Raw genomic sequence first — 25,019 nt, 5'->3', positions numbered from 1 at the left:
AACTACCTTATCTTTTAAAATCTGACAGCAGGAACAACTGGAAGTCTCAATATTGAATAACATTCATGTAGTCACATGAAAAGCACAGTATTATTTACTGAAACATAGTTTTGAGAATAACCTTGTGTTCAGTGGGGATGGTGAAATTACAATGGAAGCCAATTCAACTCCAACAGCACGTATGGGTGATACAAGCAGGCATCTTCTTATCTAAGCCAGTAAGAGTTCCCCACCCAATAAACTCTCACCAGTACTACTGGGGGGCTTCCCAGGTGGCACTAGTGGTAAAGAACACACCTGCCAATGCAAGAGACTTAAGAGACACAGGTTCGATCCCTGGGTCAGGAAGATCCCCTGGAGGAGGGCATGGCAACCCACTCCAGTATTCTTGCCTGGAGAATTCCAGGGACAGAGGAGCCTGGTGGGCTATGGTCCATAGTGTTGTAAAGAGTCAGACACAACTGAAGCAACTTAGAACACTCACACAACTACTACTGGGCTCATTCTAAAGACAAATTGAGACTCAGCAGATAAACAATCATGGCTCTTCATTTAGATGGCACAAAAAGAGCCATCAAGGGAGTAACTGAGAAGAATAGTTTCACATTTTAAAATAACTGAATTAGATGATGTATTTAATTATATCACGGCATTACTTTTTAATAATACAAATGTGTACAATGGAATTATTATTCACATAAAGGGTGTGGGAAGTTTTTGGCTTTTGAGAGTGAAGATAATTTTGAATGCTTTCATCATTGCTTTTTAAAGATGTTAAATAAAAAAAAAAAGATGTTAAATGGAAATGGTTATTTTTACAAAGTTAGAGTTTTCAGAGTCATATAAATATTAGTATGCAGCTAGCAAAAATATCACTAAATTCTTGGTCCATAAAATTCAAGTTGAATTTTAAATATATTAAAGTCAAGAAAAAAGAATTTATAAAAAATATAAAAAATCATTTTTGAAGGATACTAAAATGAGTGTATAGGAAATAGGTCTTTTTTGTATGAATACTGCTGTATATACAAATCACTAAAGAAAACTGTGTTCATATGACATAGTACCAACATTCAATGTCCTTTTATTCAGCCATGCACAAAAATAAGGATATGTATTACCACTGTAATTATTTGATAATTAATTGCCTATAAAATTTAAGTCTGAAAAATTTATAATTTTTCATCTACTAATGTAAAATCATATTTTTTAAAAAACGAAAGCCTATTTCAGACAATTAATCTCAACCACAAAATACACCTGGTAAATAATTCTCATTTTTCTGATGGAAATCCTGTAGTCAGTTGTATTGGCTGTTTTCTCTAAAACAATTTTTAAAGAATCAGCGTAACACAAAGGTAAATTATAACTTCAATCCACAAGACTACTTGGATGTTTTCAGGTTATTATATACACACATACATATACACAAACAGGTTTACTCTTTAACTGTTTTTGGTGGGAAGTCTCATCTATAATAAATAAAACTATTCTTTCAAAATTGATTTATAAATTTAACATATTTCCAATTTAAAAAGTAACAGCATTTTAAAAATAAGATATGTTTATCTAATTTGGGGGGATTTAATACTTATTATATCCAGAAAAATCCTAGAATAATACTGAAATTACATCAAGCTACCTGAAAAGAAATGGATAAGCAAGTGATCTGCAGTGTGTTTCTCTCTACTTATCGGGGAAAAGAAAGCAGGTAACCCAAGTGTCATCTCTTTGCAAATATACTAAATATAGGCTTCCCTGGTGGTCCAGTGGTTCAGAATCCTCCTGCCAATACAGGAGACATGGGTTCAATCCCTGGTCCAGGAAGATCCCACATGTCATGGAGCAAGTAAGCCTGTGCAGCACAACTACTCAGTCTGCACTCTAGAGCCTGCAAGCCGGCACAGCTGAGCCCACAGGCCACAGCCACTGAAGCCTGCGATTCCCAGGGCCTGTGCTCCGCAACAAGAGAGGCCACCACAACGAGGAGCCTGCGCACTGCAACTAGAGAGCAGCCCTGGCTCACCGCAACTGGAGAAAAGCCAGCGTACCACCCTGAACATCCAGCGCAGTCAAAAAAAAAAAAAATTAATATTTTAAAAAGATACTAGAAAGAGACAACAATGCAGTATGAAAATAATTCTAAGGGGGAACACATGTGAACCCACGGCTGATTCGTGTCAATGTATGGCAGGAACTACTACAATATTGTAAAGTAATTAGCCCCCAACTAAAATAAATAAATTTATTTAAAAAAAAAAAAACATAATTCTATGTTGAATTAAATTTTTCCTACAAAAGATCCTATTGGGATAGTGGACAAGAAAAAGAATCTCTGAGTGAAAGATACATTAGAGTTGCCTTTGAGATTCTTGCAACCTTTTGTGAGTTTCAAACAGTTTAATATATATATATGTGTGTGTGTGTGTGTGTGTGTGTGTGTCTGTGTGTGTGTGTGTGTGTGTATATATATATATATATATATATATATTTTAACCAAGAAATAATTTGCAAGAGACTAATGGAGAATGTAGCACCACTATATCAAAGACAACAAGAATGCACATCCAAATATCACCCAAGTGTTTATAATCATTTGTTGTGTTATTCACAGAATACTGACTCTGAAACCTATATGACATATTTCACGGGTAAAACAGTTTCACACAGAAGCTGTAGCCTCAGAATAAATTCCATAATCATATACAACATTATAAACTATACTTCAATAAATTAAAAAAAAAAAACAAACATGAGGTCAATTGGCTACTTGAGTTTTGAAGTAAACTTTAAATTTTTATAAATGGTCTTGACACACTTTTGTATGTCAAATACATTTGAAAAAAAAATAGAAGAGAAAATAAAATGACCTCAAAAAGACCATAATCAGAAACAGGATAGTTAAAAAAAATTCTATTAGACATTCAGGTCCAATTCTACTAAATATTTTCAGTCATAATGTTTTGAAACCAGTTGATAATTGTTGGTAATTGTCCATATCTCATTTATTAGCAGACTATATATTTTAACAACACTAAATTGTATAGTATGAATTTTTATAGAACAAATTCGAAAAATGCCATTGCCTAAGCAGTACCTGGAGAGAACCAACTGTGGCACCATTCATATGAGTCCAGAACACCAGGGTACATTTTGGTCCCGTGCGTGAAATGATAGGAGTAAGGATATCAGCCATGTCACCAAACTTTCCATTGGAACTATCAGCATACAGGTACCAGCCATCTGCGGTATTTCTGGGGAAAGAAGGATGTGTTTATCAGATAAAAATGAAGAAGAAACTCATAAACAGTTTGTCATTGATCATACATTACTGTTCTGTAATTTGTCCTAAGAATATAACATGCTGTTTAGCATAATGATGACTCATAACCTTCAGCATAGACATTCTATTTTAATTTTGAATCTATGTAGCATTGGTACAATGTGCAAAAATTATGGTAAAGGCTGAAATTACCAAATCTAACATTTAATGACTTGATCTTTTTTTTACAACAATACTGGCAATACTCTGATCAGTTTTGTAGAGCTTATTTTTATGTGGGTAAAATGAGACTTTAAAACATTGAAAACATTTAGAAGAGGCATAAAAAATGTAACTATAAATATAAATAATTAAAGCATGAAAAAGAGAAATGAACTGTCCTGAGGTTCTATTAACTGGTCTAAAGTCTTTCAGTTTCAAATTTATTTTCTCTATTAATTTAGGTCAGTTTTACTTAAACATTTTAATAAATTGGTAGATAATTTTTAATGTGTGTCTTTTCTCTCTGAGTTTCAAACCAGAGAGGGAAACTAATGATGGAAACAAATATCAGTTGTAATCTTGCCATAAAGGATAGAGTTTATACCGTCACTTTAATTATCAATCCAGAAAAAAGATAAGACATGCTATGCAACACAGAGCTTTTTGAAATATTAAATAAGGAAGTGATTCCTCAAAATTTGGGCATTCTGGCATTCTGTCACTTCTTTGATTACTTAGCTTTCACATCACTTTTTCACCACATGGGACACCAGTAACATAGAGTTTAAACTTGCTACTTATTAAAACCATTTGGAAAGCTGTATCACTTTTGGAGGAAAGAAGTATGAATCATTAATAGAAAATAGATGGAGAAAAAGAGGAAAGTGTTCAGTCAGTCACCACATATTTACTGAGTCAGTCTTTTGAGTCTTACTTGTCCAAGGCAGTGGGAATGTGATTGTGGACAAGAGACAGGGTTGACCCCCTGGCCACAGCATTTACTAGATGGCAACATTAGGCAGGTTATTAAACTGCTCTGAACCTACTGATTTCTTCATTTATAAAATAGGATAGCTCCATGTTATTAACAGGAGTTAGAAATAAGTGGAACCTCTAACACTGTACCTGGCCCATCATATATATTTAATGAATGGGAGTTGTAATTTGTGATTATGTTTCTGTCACTAGTTGATGCTAATAGAATAAAGAGTTTAGTGTCCTATGAACTATACAGGGTATGAATTAAGATTATTTTTAAGAGGCAGGATTATTACATTAATTTGTCAGAATTGTGTGTCAAAGAATAAACAGTTACAGCTTTGTTCCTTATGTGTGCTTAATATTGCAGGATCCCATGGATGCTGAGAACAAAGATGAATAAATGAATTATTCCGGATTCACTGAGATTCAGCACTATTTCAATAGATATTTTTCCCCAAAATTGGCAACCTGATACTAAGCTTAATATAGAAAACCAAAGAACTAAGAATAGCCATTTTATAACAAAGGAGAACAAAGTTGAAGAAGTCACTCGATCAGATAGCAAGATTCATCATAAAGGTAGAACAATCAAGATAGACTTGTATTGGAGTAAAGACAGACAAACGGGCCAGAGTAATGGATAAAAAAAGTCTTAAAATTCTATACATATTTGTACATCTGATTTATGAAAAGCTTAGTTCTTCAGAGCAGTGAAGGAAAGGACAACCTTTTCAACGTGGATTGAATAAATTAGGTAGTCCTATGGGGAAAAAAAGAAACCTTGACCTCTATTTCAAAGCATTCAAAATTAATAATTACAGTATGAAAAGGCAAAAAGATAGGACACTGAAAGATGAACTCCCCAGGTCAGTAAGTGCCCAATATGCAACTGGAGATCAGTGGAGAAATAATTCCAGAAAGAATGATGGGATGGAGCCAAAGCAAAAACAATACCCAGCTGTGGATGTGACTGGTGACAGACGCAAAGTCCGAAGCTGTAAGAGCAATATTGCATAGGAACCTGGAATGTTAGGTCCATGAATCAAGGCAAATTGGAAGTGGTCAAATAGGAGATGGCAAGAGTGAACATCGACATTCTAGGAATCAGTGAACAAAGATGGACTGGAATGGGTGAATTTAACTCAGATGACCATTATATCTACTACTGTGGGCAAGAATCCCTTAGAAGAAATGGAGTAGCCATCATGGTCAACAAAAGAGTCCGAAAGGCAGTACTTGGATGCAATCTCAAAAACGATAGAATGATCTCTGTTCGTTTCCAAGGCAAACCATTCAATATCACAGTAATCCAAGTCTATGCCCTGACCAGTAACGCCAAAGAAGCTGAACTTGAACGGTTCTATGAAGACCTACAAGACCTTCTAGAACTAACACCCCAAAAAGATGTCCTTTTCATTATAGGGGACTGGAATGCAAAAGTAGGAAGTCAGGAAACACCTGGTGTAACAGGCAAATTTGGCCTTGGAGTACAGAATGAAGCAGGGCAAAGGCTAATAGTTTTGCCAAGAGAATGCACTGGTCATAGCAAACACACTCTTCCAACGACACAAGAGAAGACTCTACACGTGGACATCACCAGATGGTCAACACCGAAATCAGATTGATTTTATTCTTTGAAGCCAAAGATGGAGAAGCTCTATACAGTCAGCAAAAACAAGACCAGGAGCAGACTGTGGCCCAGATCATGAACTGCTTATTGCCAAATTCAGACTTAAATTGAAGAAAGTAGGGAAAACCACTAGTCCATTCAGGTATTACCTAGATCAAATCCCTTATGAGTATACAGTAGAAGTGTCAAATAGATTTAAGGGAATAGATCTGATAGACAGAATGCCTGATGAACTATGGACAGAGGTTCGTGACATTGTACAGGAGACAGGGATCAAGACCATACCCATGGAAAAGCAATGCAAAAAAGCAAAATGGCTGTCTGAGGAGGCCTTCCAGATAGTTGGGAAGAGAAGACAAGTGAAAAGCAAAGGAGAAAGGGAAAGATATTCCCATCTGAAAGCAGAGTTCCAAAGAATAGCAAGGAGAGATAAGAAAGCTTTCCTCAGTGATCAAGGCAAAGAAATAGAGGAAAACAACAGATTGGGAAAGACTAGAGATCTCTTCAAGAAAATTAGAGATACCAAGGGAAATTTTCATGCAAAAATGGGCACAATAAAGGAGAGAAATGGTATGGACCTAACAGAAGCAGAAGATATTAAGAAGAGGTGGCAAGAATACACAGCAGAACTGTACAAAAAAGATCTTCACGACCCAGATAATCACGATGGTGTGATCACTCACCTAGAGCCAGACCTCCTGGAATGTGAAGTCAAGTGGGCCTTAGAAAGCATCACTACGAACAAAGTTAATGAGGGGATGGAATTCCAGTTGAGCTATTTCAAATCCTGAAAGATGATGCTGTGAAAGTGCTGCACTCAACATGCCAGTAAATCCGGAAAACTCAGCAGTGGCCACAGGACTGGAAAAGGTCAGTTTTTGTTCCAATCTCAAAGAAAGGCAATGCCAACGAATGCTCAAACTACCACACAATTGTACTCATCTCACATGCTAGTAAAGTAATGCTCAAAATTCTCCAAGCCAGGCTTCAGGAATACGTGAACCGTGAACTTCCAGATGTTCAAGCTGGATTTAGAAAAGGCACAGAAACCAGAGATCAAATTGCCAATATCCGCTTGATAATCCAAAAAGCAAGAGAGTTCCAGAAAAACGTCTATTTCTGCTTTATTGACTATGCCAAAGCCTTTGACTGTGTGGATCACAATAAACTGTGAAAAATTCTGAAAGAGATGGGAATAGCAGACCATCTGACTTGTCTCTTGAGAAACCTGTATGCAGGTCAGGAAGCAACAGTTAGAACTGGACATGGAACAACAGACTGGTTCCAAATAGGAAAAGGAGCATGTCAAGGCTGTCTATTGTCACCCTGCTTATTTAACTTCTATGCAGAGTACATCATGAGAAACGTTGGGCTGGAAGAAACACAAGCTGGAATCAAGATTGCCGGGGAGAAATATCAATAACCTCAGATATGCAAATGACACCACCCTTATGGCAGAAAGTGAAGAAGAACTAAACAGCCTCTTAATGAAAGTGAAAGAGGAGCATGAAAAAGGTGGCTTAAAGCTCAACATTCAGAAAACTAAGATCATGGCATCTGGTCCCATTGCTTCATGGGAAATAGATGGGCCAACAGTGGAAACAGTGTCAGACTTTATTTTTGGGGGCTCCAAAATCACTGCTGATGGTGATTGCTGCCATGAAATTAAAAGACGGTTACTCCTTGGAAGGAAGGTTATGGCCAATCTAGATAGAATATTTAAAAGCAGAGACATTACTTTGCCAACAAAATTCCGTCTAGTCAAGGCTATGGTTTTTCCAGTGGTCACGTATGGATGTGAGAGTTGGACGGTGAAGAAAGCTGAGCACCGCAAAATGATGCTTTTGAACTGTGGTGTTGGAGAAGACTCTTGAGAGTCCCTTGGACTGCAAGGAGATCCAATCAATCCATCCTAAAGGAAATCAATCCTGGGTGTTCATTGGAAGGATTGATGTTAAAGCTGAAACTCCAATACTTTTGGCCACCTCATGCAAAGAGTTGACTCATTGGAAAAGACCCTGATGCTGGGAATGATTGAGGGCAGGAGGAGAAGGGGACGACAAAGGATGAGATGATTGGATGGTATCACCGACTCAATGAACATGAGTTTTAGTAAACTCCGGTGTTGGTGATGGACAGGGAGGCCTGGCATGCTGCAATTCATGGGTCGCAAAGAGTCGGACACGACTGAGCGACTGAACTGAACTGAGCTGATTATATAACTACATATTCATACGAGGAAGAACAGGAGAAATACCTTCAAATGGTAATGTTTATATCTTTGGGGCCATGACTGTTTCGTCTCCTACACAGTGTCTGGTTTATTCTCAAAAATACTTGATACTCTCAAAAATACTTGATAAACAAAAAGTACTTTAAAATCAGTATAGCTCATGTGGAAACAAAAACACAAAGGGAATGCTAGAGCTGTATTTCAGATGATACTATGTAAGAAAATTTTATAATAATATGTTCCAGGCTAGGGGAGAAAAAATATAAAAAGACAGAAAAATGTGAATAGATCTAGAGACCATGGAAGTGTTAGGTTACTAAAAGTCACAATTCTAGCAATGATAAAAGCATCTAATCAATGGTTCTTCAACTGGAGGTCCTTGTACTAATTTTGCAGCAACTAGACAATGAAAAAATACAAATGCTTCGTTTCCCCCAGCAATACAATTTGAGAAAATTCAGTCACAATAACAAAAGTAAATGAATTATTGAAACAGTTCTAATTGTACTCCCTTGAAATATCCCCTCACCTGCAAAGAAAAGGAAAAAGGGAGACATGTCAGGAGATCCATTTGAAAAATGCAAACAATACAACTGCATTTGTGTTTTAACTCTGCCATATGAACACTGGGCTTCCGCGATGGATCAGCAGTAAAAGAATCTGCCTCCAGTGCAGGAGACGTGGGTTCGATTGCTGGGTTGGGAAGATCCACTGGAGGAGGAAATGGCAACCCCAGTATTCTTGCCTGGAAAATCCCATGGACAGAGCAGCGTGGAGAGCTACAGTCCATAGGGTGGCAAACAGCTGGACATGACTGAGCAACTGAACATGCAGATGCACATCAACACAGTACTAGTATAAAAGTATATCATCTGGTTACCAGTTTCATATGCCTTAATTGAGGACATATGATGTATATATGATGCCTAATGGAAAATGAAGAATGATCCAAGCACATGCCTGAGATGAGATTATTTGAGCATGTACCTGCAAAGGAAATCAACCTCCCTCTTGGAAAGAGTACAGCAGTAATCATTATACCTAACAGTGCTGTCACTCATAAAATATCAGCATCTCTCTCCCAGCCTTCAAACTGTCTTTTCTTATACAGGGGAGAAAGTATGATGCTTTATAGAAATATACTTTTTCTAATAAAACATAGCATAAACCACAGTAGTAAAGGTTTAAAGAAAGCACAGCTTTATATACAGGTGTCACAAAAGTAAAGACCCAGGCGATGATATAGAAGTCATTAAAAAGTCATTATAAAAAGAGATGTGATTTACAGTCAAGCTACTTTTTTTAAATGTTGCCTAAGCTTCAGTTGCTAGAGCCTCAGTATTACACAGATTAAGCGATTTAAAAATTGACATTTCCTTCTTATTTGAGAATCTCCTGGGTATTCACCTTATTTAAATTAGTAAGGAAAAAATATACCCTTGCATGGACAAATCAAAATATACAGGTACAGTATGAGGGACATATTCTTCAGGCTTATCCTCTGTGTTAAGACATATCCTATGATTACAATACCGTAGGCTGTTGTAATATATCTGATGGTATATGAATGACTGAAAGTTGTCATGAACTTGATTACCTTCATGAGTAGCAGAAAATACAAAGTGTTCAACAGTATAATTTTCCTGGGGATTTCTATAGTATCACCCTCATGTCTGCAATGAACCATCCTTGCCATGTATAACTGCTCCCCACCCCTCCTACCAACTCCACAATCTGATCCACCGACTGCTGGAGTAACCTTCTTAAATAAGACACAACACTTAGAGTTCTTATGTGGAACTTTTAGAATATAAGGGAAGAGGAATATTCCTTCTTGAGTGTCAAGACATGATCCCACCCCCGCATCCCTGACCCCCACCCAGGTCTGAAACCAGCTGTGTAGGATTCCAAAATTCCACATATGCCCTCTACATTCTGCTGGAACATTGCAGAAGACCAAAAAAGAAAAAAGGTTCTATTTGATCTTATTGGTCCTTTACAATATACATTTGATTCTACCATCTGACTTAGAAATCTGTAATACACCTTTACTTACTCAAAGTGAGATCCCCAAACTAAATTGTATGTTCCTGGATTGCAAATACATAAGAAGACTTGGTAAAATACATATCAATCCATTACATACACTGTCCCGATCAGCTGACACTGTTTTGTTTCATTTTTTTAATAGTTAGAATTTCTTGATAAAGGAAGCACTGAATTAATTTGCTTCTGGCGTAAGCTCCTTGATATCATCATTTTCTTGTAACAAGCCCATCCACAAAGCAGTCTTTCATAATGAGAAAAAGTGAGTTAGTTGCTCAGTTTGTGACTCCATGGACTATAGCCCACTAGGGTCCTCTCTCCATAGAATTCTCCAGACAAGAATACTGAAGTGAGTAGCCATTCCCTTCTCCAGAGGGTCTTCCCAACCACAAAACCCAGGTTTCCTGCATTGCAGGTGGATTCTTTACCATTTGAGCCACCAGGGAAGCCTCTTTCAGGATGAACTGGTATCTAACTGGGGTCAGAGAACTTTTTTTCTGTAAAGGCCACACAGTAAATATTTTAGGCTTTTGGGGCCATATGGTCTTTGTTAAAACTATTCAACTCTGCAGCATGAAGGCATCCATGGACCACATAAATGAATGATTATAGCCATGTTCCAAAAAAACTACACTAATAAAAATAGGCATTAGGCAAAAACTGGCCCACAGACCACAGTTTATTTAGCACCATTCTTTGGATAAAAGTCTCAACTCATCAGGATCTGAGAAATAACTTTCTATACTAACATCCAGCTTCAACTTTCATATACTACTTCACTCAGCCACCCAGATTTATACTCATTGTATGTGTTCATGCAGTTACCTGAATACATCATGTATTTCCTTCTCTCTGTCTCCCTTGTGTTGGTCTTTCTTCTGGACAATGTATAACCTCTGTTGCTGTTTGGTCACCCAGTCAAGTCCAACTCTTTGCGACTCCATGGACTGCAGTATGCCAGGTCTCCCTGTATCTCACCATCTCCCCGAGTTTGCCCAGTTTCATGTCCATTGCATCAGCCATCCAGCCATCTCATTCCTTAAGATGAGATGAGTATAACCTCTATCCTTGGTCTTTTTTCTAAAGATTTACCTTCCACAGCATCTCTCAAGTACATTCTCCTTTCTAAGCCTTCTTAAATCCCTCGATTCTAAATTCCCTGATTCAAAATCACTCCCTCACCCAAGAATTCCATATCATTTTATACATAACTTTTTAGATGCGTTTTTCATATTAGATTTTAGTTCATTGAATATGAAGCTAAAGTCTCACATAAACATATGAAGGCATATATTTTAACTTACCTGTTACAGTATCTAGAACACTTTGTAAAATGGCTTAAACTCAACTGGTGCTTAATAAATATTTCCTGAATGTGTTGCTAAATAAAAGCAGAAGATATTTTTTGCTTTTCTATAAAAAAAATTCTTCTTTACAAATACAATTTCCACCTCAATTGTGAAAAAGGGATTTACAATTTAAGCAGTGCTTTTTAAATTTGTTTTTATTAATTTATTTTAGTTGGAGGTTAATTACTTTACAGTGGTAAAATTAGTGGTTTTTTGCCATACATTGACATGAATCAGCCATGGGCTTACATGTGTTCCCCATCCTGAACCCCTCTCCCACCTCCCACCCCTCCCATACCTCTGGGTCTTTCCATTGCCCCAGCCATGAGCATTTGTCTCATGCATCGAACATGGAATGGCATTCTGTTTCACATATGATAATATACATTTTTCAATGCTATTCTCTCAAAATGTCCCACCCTCACCTTCTCCCTCAGAATCCATAAGACTGTTCTATGCATCTGTGTCTCTTATTCTGTCTCACATATAGGGTTATCATTACCATCTTTCAAATTCCATATATATGCATTAGTATACTGTATTGGTGTTTTTCTTTCTGGCTTACTTCACTCTGTATAATGGGCTCCAGTCTCATCCATCTCAATAGAACTGATTCAAATGTATTCTTTTTAATGGCTGAGTAATATTCCATTGTGTATATGTACCACAGCTTCCTTATCCATTCCTCTGATGATGGACATCTAGGTTGCTTCCATGTCCTGGCTATTATAAACAGTGCTGCAATGAACACTGGCGTACATGTGTCTCTTTCAATTCTGGTTTCCTCAGTGTGTATGCCCAGCAGTGGGATTGCTGGGTCATATGGCAGTTCTATTCCCAGTTTTTTAAGGAATCACCACACTGTTCTCCATAGTGGCTGTACTAGTTTGCATTCCCACCAACAGTGTAAGAGGGTTCCCTTTTCTCCACACCCTCTCCAGCATTTATTGCTTGTAGACTTTTGGATAGCAGCCATTCTGACGGCTGTGAAATGGTACCTCATTGTGATTTTGATTTGCATTTCTCTAATAATGAGTGATGCTGATCATCTTTTCATGTGTTTGTTAGCTATCTGTATGTCTTCTTTGGAGAAATGTCTGTTTAGTTCTTTGGCCCGCTGTTTGATTGGGTCATTTATTTTTCTGGAATTCAGCTTCAGGAGTTGCATGTATATTTTTGAGATTAATTCTTTGTCCGTTGCTTCATTTGCTATTATTTTCTCCCATTCTGAAGGCTGTCTTTTCACCTTGCTTATAGTTTCCTTCGTTGTGCAAAAGCTTTTAAGTTTAATTAGGTCCCATTTGTTTATTTTTGCTTTTATTTCCAATATTCTGAGAGGTGGGTCATAGAGGATCCTGCTGTGATGTATGTCGGAGAGTGTTTTGCCTATGTTTTCCTCTAGAAGTTTTATAGTTTCTGGTCTTACGTTTAGATCTTTAATCCATTTTGAGTTTATTTTTGTGTGTGGTGTTAGAAAGTGTTCTAGTTTCATTCTTTTACAAGTGGTTGACCAGTTTTCCCAGCACCACTTGTTAAAGAGATTGTCTTTTCTCCATTGTATATTCTTGCCTCCTTTGTTGAAGATAAGGTGTCCATAGGTGTGTGGGTTTATCTCTGGGCTTTCTATTTTGTCTCATTGATCTATATTTCTGTCCTTGTGCCAGTACCATACTGTCTTGATGACTGTGGCTTTGTAGTAGAGCCTGAAGTCAGGTAGGTTGATTCCTCCAGTTCCATCCTTCTTTCTCAAGATTGCTTTGGCTATTTGAGGTTTTTTATATTTCCGTACAAATTGTGAAATTATTTGTTCTAGTTCTGTGGAAAATACCTTTGGTAGCTTGATAGGGATTGCATTGAATCTATAGACTGCTTTGGGTAGTGTACTCATTTTCACTATATTAATTCTTCCAATCCATGAACACGGTATATTTCTCCATCTGTTTGTGTCCTCTTTGATTTCTTTCATCAGTGTTTTATAGTTTTCTTATATAAGTCTTTTGTTTCTTTAGGTAGATACATTCCTAAGTATTTTATTCTTTTCGTTGCAATGGTGAATGGTATTGTTTCCTTAATTTCTCTTTCTGTTTTCTCTGTTAGTGTATAGGAATGCAAGGGATTTCTGTGTGTTAATTTTATATCCTGCAACTTTACTATATTCATTGATTAGCTCTAGTAATTTTCTGGTAGACTCTTTAGTGTTTTCTATGTAGAGGATCATGTCATCTGCAAATAGTGAGAGTTTTACTTAATTCCAACATATGGAGGCTAAACAACACACTTCTGAATAACAAACAAATCACAGAAGAAACCAAGTATGCACAGAAATGAATGAAAATGAAAACACAACAACCCAAAACCTATGGGACACTGTAAAAGCAGTGCTAAGGGGAAGGTTCATAGCAATACGGGCGTACCTCAAGAAACAAGAAAAAAATCAAATAAATAACCTAACTCTACACCTAAAGCAACTAGAGAAGGAAGAAATGAAGAACCCCAGGGTTAGTAGAAGGAAACAAATCTTTAAAATTAGGGCAGAAATAAATGCAAAAGAAACAAAAGCGACCATAGCAAAACTCAACACAACTAAAAGCTGGTTTTTCGAGAAGATAAACAAAATTGACAAACCATTAGCCAGACTCATCAAGAAACAAAGGGAGAAGAATCAAATCAACAAAATTAGAAATGATAATGGAGAGATCACAACAGACTACACAGAATACAAAGGATAAGAGACTACTACCAACAGCTATATGCCAATAAAATGGACAACTTGGAAGAAATGGACAAATTCTTAGAAAAGTATAACTATTCAAAACTGAACCAGGAAGAAATAGAAGATCTTAACAGACCCATCACAAGCACGGAAATCAAAACCGTAATTAGAAATCTTCCAGCAAACAAAAGCCCAGAACCAGATGGCTTCACAGCTGAATTCTACCAAAAATTTAGAGAAGAGCTAACACCTATCTTACTCAAACTCTTCCAGAAAATTGCAGAAGATGGTAAACTTCCAAACTCATTCTATGAGGCCACCATCACCCTAATTCCAAAACCAGGCAAAGAAGCCACAAAAAAAGAAAACTACAGGCCAATATCACTGATGAACATAGATGAAAAAATCCTCAACAAAATTCTAGCAAACAGAATCCAACATCATATTAAAAAGATCATACATCATGACCAAGTGGGTTTTATCCCAGGAATGCAAGGTTTCTTTAATACCGCAAATCAATCAATGTAATACACCACATTAACAAATTGAAAGATAAAAACCATGTGATTATCTCAATAGATGCAGAAAAAGCCTTGGACAAAATTCAACATCTATTTATTATAAAAACCCTCCAGAAAGCAGGAATAGAAGGAACATACCTCAACATAATAAAAGCTATATATGACAAACCCACAGCAATCATTATCCTCAATGGTGAAAAATTGAAAGCATTTTCCCTAATGTCAGGAACAAGGCAAGGGTGCCCACTCTCACCACTACTATTCAACATAGTTTTGGAAGTTTTGGCCACAGCAATGAGAGCAGAAAAAGAAATAAAAGGAATCCAGATAGGAAAAGAAGAAATAAGCAGTGCTTTTAGATTTCTCTTTCCTAGTCTTATGAAACAAAAAAATGAAAAAACACTTGTTGAAATTTTACATAACCACCTGGGGTTTTGTCAACAGAACATTTAATAACAAAGGTATTAAAGCCAACTGTTTTAATTAGGAGCATCCATGGTTCTTGTTTCAATATTGTATGACATTCACTGGAGAACAGTTTTTTGTGAGGCAAGAAGAAATATATTTAAAAGATAACAACTTATACATATAGAGGTATTATATGGGAACTCCTAAATTTACACAATGCAGCTGTATTTATCATCTAATTCCAAAACATGAATTTAGAATGCTCATGTATGTATATTGTTTGTTAAATAGATTTCAGACCAAAGAAACACTAGCTTCTACAATGTATAAAATATTGGAATTTTTAGATCAGTCTTTAAATTAGTATGCCTTTAAATTAGGGAGTATTAAATAATAGTTTATTATTTGATACTTGCAACAAGACTAAGAAAGTAGGATTATTCATTACTATTTCACACACAAGATAACTAAAACAATTTGCCAATGGGAATTCATTTGCAAAATACTGAAGTCAGGACTGGGGACTTAAATTCATCACCCCATGCTTTATACTGTTTTTAAAATAAGAACACTTGATTTATGTTTAGATAGAACTGACATTTTTACAAAATAACCTTCCTATTCAAGTATGTATTTCCACTTATCTATTTTTCAGTGTTCCTCAGAAGTTATTTTTTAAACTACATTATAATTAATATACAATAAACTGCTTATATTTCAAATGTTAAGTTTGATGGTTTTTAATAAACTTTTACATCTGTATAACCACCACAAAGGGTATAGAACATTTCTCTTACCCCAGAATATTTCCTACCATTTGTCCTATAAGTATGGTATCTGAATTAGCAGCAGTAGCCTCACCTGGAAACTTTTTAAAATGCTAATTCTCGGGCCCTATCTCAAACCTACTGAATCAGGAACTCTGGGGTAAGGTTGAGCACTCTGTTCAACAAATTTTTCAGCTTATTCTGGGGCATGTTAAATTTTGAGACCCATTGCTCAAAATTGCTAACACATATGCAGATGATACCACCATCATGGCAGAAAGTGAAGAGGAACTAAAGAGCCTCTTGATGAAAGTGAAAGAGGAGAGTGAAAAAGTTGGCTTAAAGCTCAACATTCAGAAAACTAAGATCATGGCATCTGGTCCCATCACTTCATGGGAAATAGATGGGGAAACAGTGGAAACAGTGGCTGACTTTATTTTTGGGGGCTCCAAAATCACTGCAGATGGTGATTGCAGCCATGAAATTAAAAGACACTTACTGCTTGGAAGGAAAGTTATGACCAACCTAGATAGTATATTAAAAAGAAGAGACATTACTTTGCCAACAAAGGCCCGTCTAGTCAAGGCTATGGTTTTTCCAGTGGTCATGTATGGATGTGAGAGTTGGACAGTGAAGAAAGCTGAGCACCAAAGAATTGATGGCTTTTGAACTGCGGTGTTGGAGAAGACTCTTGAGAGTCCCTTGGACTGCAAGGAGATCCAACCAGTCCACCCTAAAGGAGATCAGTCCTGGGTGTTCATTGGAAGGACTGATGTTGAAGCTGAAACTCCAATACTTTGGCCACCTCATGCAAAGAGTTGATTCATTGGAAAAGACCCTGATGCTGGGAAGGATTAGGGGCAGGAGGAGAAGGGGACGCCAGAGGATGAGATGGCTGGATGGCATCACTGACTCGATGGACATGAGTTTGGGTAAACTCTGGGAGTTGGTGATGGACGGGGAGGCCTGGTGTGCTGCAATTCATGGGGTCACAAAGAGTCGAACACAACTGAGCAACTGAACTGAACCGAAAAGTTGCTAAATGAAGATGCTAATCCAAAAGGAATATGCAGAAAAATAAATGTTCAAGCTTCATTATCCTTCCTGAAATGAACATTCTAGCGACAATATCTTTAAGATTAAAGATTTTTTTAAAATAATTGTTACAATACCTCATTTTCCATTATATAATGTGTAGAGAAAAGCCCCTATGTTTTAGTAGTAGAAGGAGAAGAGGAAAAGGAGGACGAGAAGGAGGAGGCGGGGAGAGTAGGGAGGAGAAAGAAGGAAAAGAAGAAGAAAATGGTTAGTAGAAGTAAGATATCCATTTGCAAAATAATGAAGTTGGACCTTTACCTTTATATCGCACACAAGGATTAACTCAAACTAAATCAAAATCCTTAACATAAGAGCTATAAAACTCTCAGAAGAAAGTTTAGAGGAGATCTTCCCCTGGGGGTTTAGTGACTAAGACTCCATGCTCTCAGTGCAGGGGGCACAGGTTCAATCCCTGGTCAGGGAAGTAAGATCCCACATGTTGCATGGCACATCCCAAAGACAGACTCGAGAAATAGCCTCGTGACATTGAATTGGCAGCTGTTTGTTGGCTATGATACCAAAAGCAAAGGTAACCAAAGAAAAACTAGATAAACTGAACTATGCCAAAAGTAAAGCTTGTATGCATCAATGCACACTATCAACAGAGTGAAAAGTCAACACACAGAATCTGAGAAAATATTTGCAAATCATACTCTGATAAGAGATTAATATCCAGAATATACAAAGAACTCCTACAACTCAACAACAAAAAACAAAAACCCCATTTAAAATGAGCAAAGGACATGAATAGCTATGCAAATTAGCTAAGCACATATAAAATAGTCAATGTCACTATCATTAGGGAAATACAAATCAAAACCACCATGTGATATCACTTCACACTCACTGGGATGGCTATTATAAACCCTTCCCAGAAAAAATAACAAAATAAATGCTGTTAAGAACGTGGAGAAAGAAATGTTTATTATATACGTAAAATTGTATATTAGATATATTTTGTCATAACAAAACATTTGAAAAGACTTTAATAGGAAGCAAATTAAAGTCTTGTTATCTTTCTGGGGAAAAAAGTATTGGCATTATTCAACTCCAATATTTGATATCTTCCAATACTTGCTTTATTCCTCTTACCATAATTATATAAAGAAAATATTTGTTGTTATTGTTCAGTCGCTCAGTCACATAGACTTTTTATCTTAACCATGGTACACATAAAATCAAATCTCCTCTAATTTACCCAGTGGATCTTACCAGTATTATCATTTTCTACAGGCTCCATGTCATGAAAAAGATTGAAAAGCCCAACTATATTCAAGCTTTCTTTCCTTCTACTGACCAGTTAATTTAGTTTTACAAATATAGGAGTTGAAAGTCAAAAGAGAAATGAGAATAAGCAGAAGTATAGCATTCTGTCTCCCCCCACCCCAAAAAAAGTATCTGGAATGGAGAGATAACAACTGCTTGGACATATTTTCTTTTGAAAAGCAGTTTGGCTGATTCCATAATCTAAAGTCAGCATAAGCCTGCTAGTGGAGGTAAAAGAAATGTACAAGCTGTCTCTGTTAACAGGCAATAGGCTTGTGAGATATAAATGACAATCACAAGTATGCAAATGAATCATATTTTCCAGTCAGATATTTACTTATTCAACATTATCAGGGTCTGATAAAAACTAAGATGTTCTATGCTCAAAATTTAAATGATTCCTGTATCTGAATATTTTTCAATATTATTAAAGCTATGGTGCCTTGAGATTAAGAACTTCTCCCTTTTTACCATTTTTTTAAAAATGCCACACTGTACTAGAGATTAAATTAGCAATAAAGCATGAGTGAGGAGAAGCTATGATGTGTAAAACTATCTGTTGTCCTGTGTTGCACACAGAAAGCTGACCCTCAGATCTCTGCATTTGTAGAGAGAGCAGATAATTTGGTTCTGGTTCGTAACCTTCTCACAATCACCCTGATGAAAGGGGATTCATATTGTGCCATGAATTCCCTGTGCTAGGCCACCGAAGTTCAACATCAGTATTTTAAAGCCTTGTATACTTTGTTAAGGATGATCATGAACTATTATTCTACAGCAATTGCTGTTACCAGTTATTTATAGTATCACTGGTCTGTGTTGGAAAGGGCAATCTAAATTCTGAATATACAAAAGATTTAGATCATGTTAGAAGTATTTGAAAACGTAAACAAACACTACTACAGTGTTTTGTGGCTAATCCTTTGTTTTTCTAATAACGTGAATACAGAATGTCACAACTAGAATCTAAACTAAGGCAATGCTAGTAATGAGACAAAAATGGTACAAGCTATAACAGTTTAACGCTGTTAAAAGGGGAATCTCTTTTGAATTGAATGTGAACAGTGAATGGGTCTAGTCCAGGACAACTTTGGAGCAGACTATTCTACTTCATAAAAAGCCTCTTGTGTCCTTTCATTTTAAATCAATCTTTGAAATACACCAATGCTATTGATTAGAACTACTGGGCAGTCATATTTGTTTCAAAAATTTTGCTGATAAAAATTGAATTACCAAATTTAATATTAAATTAAAAAATAATTTAATAATAAATATCCTTTAATTTTTAAAAATCTATATTTTCTAAGAAACTCACTAAAAGTTTTCCCAGAATATTAATTTGACTTCATGACATCCTAACCAACAGGATAACTGTTTCATTAGAAAACTTTGTGTTTAATTTAAAAGAGACTGAAAACTAATCCCTGGAAGGAAATTTAGATCCCTACTTTAATATCAGAAAATTTTAAACTTAGTGATTTCTCCAAAGAAATTATAGCTCAAGATATTTTTGTCTGTCTTCTCTTTTACAGGAAACTGCATACATCTCATGTAAAATATATCCAAAGTTAATAAAAGTAATATATCTATGCACATGAGAAGAACATATTAGGAAATAATCCATAAAAGCACCATAATTCTATCTAAACCAGTTTGGACAAGAGAACTAATTTTATCATCAAAATTTTATTATTGTCACCAATCTCCTCTGGCTTTGCTGTTAGCTTTTACTTAGTTTTTAAGATCTCCTCTATTGGTCCAAATAGTAAATGTTTCAACTGTGTTGTCTTTTCATCAACCCTCTTTTCTCACAGTTACTTAGTATGCGACCAGCACAATGGTAGGTGTTGTAAAATAGTCAAATTGTCAGCACTCTTTTTCTCAAGATACAGTATCATGAAGGCATTAGACAAGTAAACTAATATTAGTGGTATTCTCAGACACATGCTGGAATACAGCTAATACCCAAAGAAGAACTATTTGGATTTGACAGGAGAGAAATCAGAGAGTTTCTCAGAATTGACTTTCAACTAAGTTTGAAAGGATGGTTTGGAGATTGTTAAAAGTACCGTGCATGACACAAAGATCCACATTTGGAGAATAAACAGATTCACTAGAAGAACAGGAGAGAGGGCTAATGATGATGTGGCCAAAATAAGAAGCCTGAGTCAGACAAGAAAAGACCTTAATGATGGATGTATTAATTAACCTTACTCTGGTAATCATTTTGCACTATGCACACACAGAGAATTATTACATTGTATACCTTAAGCTTACACAATGCTGTATTATCAATTATATCTAGATAAAGTTAGAAACAAAAAAAAAATCATAATACCAAGCTAAGGAGATGAAGAACGTCAACTTTGATGTTGGCTAAGTGTCTTAAACTAAAGAACTCAAAACAAAATGAGGGATCTTTTTCTATTCCCACAGAAAGGTCCTATTGGACTTCTGTCAACTCAGGCTTCTAAGTTAAAAACTAATAATGTTCTTTAGCAGCTCTTTTTTCTTTTTCCTCGCATTTCCAGTTAATCCAATTGTATTGCATTTATATCATACAAGAATTACATCCACTTCTCCGCCTTTCCTCTCTTTTTTGTCCTTCTTAATTTCACTTCTTACTCATCACTTGAAGTATTTCAACAGTGAATTAGCCCTCTAGCACAAAGTGCTCCTCCAGTCAATTACTATTACCAATAACTTTGGAAAAGCAAATTCAAGCACATCTTTGCCTTCATTAAATGTTTTATCAATCATTCTACTATTGTAAAATACCTCCAGTTCTGAAGACCTCTATAGAATGTGTCATCCAGGTTCCAATAACTTCTGACTTTCAGTTAGAATTGGCTGGTATAAGATACTAGCAGGAGACTGGAAGGTGGAAGGAAAGAGCATTCAGGGTATTTATTCCCACGATCCCAGTCCCTTCCCTCTCTACCTCACCATTTTTGTGGCAGGGAGCCACAGAGTGAAATAGAGATAGAAAATCCACCAGAAAAAGAATTCAGAGTAACGATAGTAAAGATGATCCAAGATCTCAGGAAAAGAATAGAGGCGCCGACGGAGATGATACAAGAAATGTTTAATAAAGAGAAAGAAACTTTAAAGAACAAATAAAGATGAATGATGTGATAACTAAAATTAAAAATACACTAGGAGGAATTAATAGCAGAATAAATGATGCTGAAGCATGAATAAGTGAGCCAGAAGACAGACTGGTGGAAATCATTGCTGCAGAACAGAAGAAACAAGGGCAGTCTAAGAGACCACTGGTACAACATTAATGCACCCACATTCATATTATAGGGGCCCTGGAAGAAGAGAGAAAAGACCTGAGAAAATATTTGAAGAGGTAATCACTGAAAACTTCTCCAACATGGGAAAGGAAACACTCAAGTCCAGGAAATACAGAGAGTCTCATACAGGATAAATCCAAGAAGGAATACATCAAGACACATAATCAAATTTATAGAAAGTGATGACAAACAGAAAACTATTGATTATTACTGCTCCATGATGGGAGCATAGTATAGCTGCTATTTTATCTTTGCTTGGTGAAGTTCTATGCAGTTCTTTAAAATCAGCTCAAAATCACTTTTCATAATGTTTTTTTTTTTTCTTTGTATACGATCAACCCTGCTTCCTCTGCACCCAAGTAATACTGTAGCTTCTTTATGGTCCTTATATTCTCTTTTAAATGATACCTAATTTTAAAAATTTCTCTTATCTGCACTCAAATTTAAAATTCTTGCTTCTCCTTCTGTTACTTGCATAAAGTATTTCTCATAACTTGTATGCAGAAATCTCTCTTAAATTGTATTGTAATTATTGTATATCTAGAAGTAACTATTCTTAGGGAATACCAATGATGTTATGAATATATCAATAGTTTACACATTATGAAGTCACTACAGTCTTATAAAAATTTGACTAGATATAGACAAATTTGAAAGATAACAATGATGATACAGATTTTAAAATCTAGACTCTGAATCCCAACCTTATTATCCCAGAAACTTTATTATTTGTACTGTTATACTACATATAAAATATCTAAATATTTTTAGCTGCTTAAAGAAAACATTATGTATATATACTTATTCTTTTAATCTTATGATTATAGAATTTTAAGAACTCTTTAATTATTTTATGATGATTAATAACAAGGAAAATAAAATTATAAAAATGAAAACATTTATAAGTTAATAATAAATTATGCCCATTAAAACAAAGTTCATAGAAATAGTACATTTTTAATGAGATCATTAATATTTGCTTACACTTCCTTAATTTAATTTTTATTATCATTGTTATCTCATCTTATTCTCAAAATACACTGCTATTTACAAAAACAAGATATAGTGTAACATTATAAACTAGAGCTTCCCTCGTGGCTCAGTGGTAAAGAATCTGCCTGCCAATGCGAAAGACATGGGTTCTATCCCTGGATTGGGAAGAACCCCTAGAGAAGGAAATGGCAACCCATTCCAGTATTCTTGCCTAGGAAATACCATGAACAGAGGAGGCTGGTGGGCTACAGTACATGGGGTCGCAAAAGAGTTGGACATGCCTTAGCAACTAAACAATAGTAACAACATCATCAACTAAAAGATAAACAGAAACAAATGTATATTTTGTTCTTACACTAAATGGAGCCACAGATAAAAGCAGATCACAAAATGCATTTTATGTTGTACAGAATCACTAACATTAGGTTAAATTTTTCATTCTAAGATTTCTCTGAGTCAATATGAACAAGGAAACATAAACAGCAACATAATTCAGAGACTCAAGAAAACACAAAGCCAAAGTGATTGTATTACCCCTTTGGCACAGGAAATAAACACACACTTTTAAGGGTCTATATTTCTCAATATGACAGAAAGTTGGCAAAGGTAAAAAAGTAACCAAAGTTAGAAGCCCATTTTTGGAGCCATTCCTTTATGAGAATCAGGGAAAGAAAAAAAAAAGTTTTCTGTATAAGACCTGGATATCAGTATCTTTTAACAGTGTTTCCAGACAAGTCCAATGTGCTGCCAATTTTGAGAACCGGAACTTGGCTAAAAAAATGGGTCTTCACAGCATGGCTGCCAGATGAGTGGCCTCACCTGGGAACTTAAAAGCGTAAATATTAGGGTCCAACCCAGACCTACTGAATCAGAAATTCTAGAGTGAACCCAAGATTCCTGTGTTTTAACAAGCTCTCCAGGTGATTCTGATGGGTGATGGGGAAACAATGGACTAAAACAATTCCCAGGAAAGCAGAATGAGACTGCCTTCTACCAACAAAATGTGGGTTCTGGACTTAAGAAAAGAATGCAAGAATGGGTTTGGATACTGGATATTTCTTCTCTTTTTCTAAGATGTTTTTTTGACATGGACCATTTTTAACCCCTTATTAAATTTGTTACAATACTGCTTCTATTTTACATTTTGTTTTGTTTTTGGCCACGAGGCATGCGGGATATTAACTTTCCAACCAGGAATTGAACCTCCTGCAGTGGAAGGTGAAGTCTTAACCTCCGGACCACCATGGAAGTCTCTGGACATTTCTAGATTACTGCTTTCTCTCCAAACTACCATCACTGACACTTCACCCATCTACCCTTCCTTCTTCTTCTGAATTATTTATATAGTTTACATAATTATACTGTTTATACAATTAAACAGTTGTCTGTTTCTCCATCTCCTGTGGCATAAAACTGCAATCAAATCAGGTCAGAAATCTTAAAAATGCTTGGTTCTTAAGCAAGAGATACTTCCAAGATAAGCGAAAGTGTGTAAGATCACAGATTAGAGCATCTGTGATTTGGATTCAAAGGTTCCATCTCCCAAGCTTACTAAATAGTGTGCACCAAGGCAAGCTGTTTAACATCTTTAAACCTTGGTTTGCTGACATGTAAAACCGGGATAATTATACAAACCAGCAAAGTTCACTGGGAGGACTTAATATGATTATGTATGAAAGGCATCCTCATAATGCCTATCATATAATAAACAATTAATACTGATTTCATTTCTAAGATGCTTCACTATGAAAGCTACCAGGGCTCATTTATCAGACCTCCCTGTTAGTTGTGTACAGTCAAAGAGGACATGCTGAGGAAACAGATCTATGTAAATATCTGAATTTAAAAATTCATAAACTTGGCATTTTCCACCTTTTTCATGAACAGTCTCCACTTAACTGTAGATATTATTCTTTGAAACAGGCAAATCAAAGGTAGGTTTTAAGTATAAATTAGATGTAATTTTTAATTCTATCTAACATTTATTAATGATAAATAAGTAATCTTAAGTTTCCAGAGAAAAATGATGTAAAGAAGATATAATTGAACTTATATAATATCCTTCCATTAGCCATTACATTATCGATGAATTGTTGAGCATACTGACCTTAGTACCTATCATGTGTAAAACTATGCATGATTTTTAATAAATCCACTTAAAGCATCTTTTGTAGATACTTTTAAAATAAACACTATGGAGTTAATCTATGGAGAGACATAAATTCATTCATTTAGTCATGAAAAGATAACAGCTGTTCTATCTCTCATATCACATTTTGCTCTTCCATCCTTTGGTTATCTGACCATTAATACAGAACAAAAGTATAAACAGACATCTCTTGTAAACTATTTTTAATAAACTGCTTTTAGTCTGATCTGCTACACTTGATAACTAAGACAAAAACTACTCTTCTTGGATAATAATGTTATAAAGAACTTGAAGAAAATGA

At 35.7% G+C, this 25,019-nt stretch overlaps 1 protein-coding gene across 3 annotated transcripts in view; it reads right to left on the bottom strand.

Annotated features, from left to right (window-relative positions):
- Nucleotides 1–25,019, bottom strand: part of MALRD1 (MAM and LDL receptor class A domain containing 1) — a 764,811-nt gene that overhangs the window by 367,915 nt on the left and 371,877 nt on the right. For all 3 annotated transcript variants that reach the window (XM_081558804.1, XM_081558803.1, XM_081558805.1), the window contains one exon: nt 3,098–3,254. In XM_081558804.1, the coding sequence (XP_081414930.1) occupies nt 3,098–3,254 (157 nt within the window). The remainder of the gene's footprint in view (nt 1–3,097; nt 3,255–25,019) is intronic.

The sequence above is a fragment of the Giraffa tippelskirchi genome, chromosome 13, assembly GCF_054371585.1.
Source record: "Giraffa tippelskirchi isolate mGirTip1 chromosome 13, T2T-mGirTip1v1.2.pri, whole genome shotgun sequence".
NCBI lineage: Eukaryota > Metazoa > Chordata > Mammalia > Artiodactyla > Giraffidae > Giraffa > Giraffa tippelskirchi.
The sequence above is the reverse complement of the archived record's forward strand: the minus strand, read 5'-3'. Positions and strand labels throughout refer to the sequence as shown.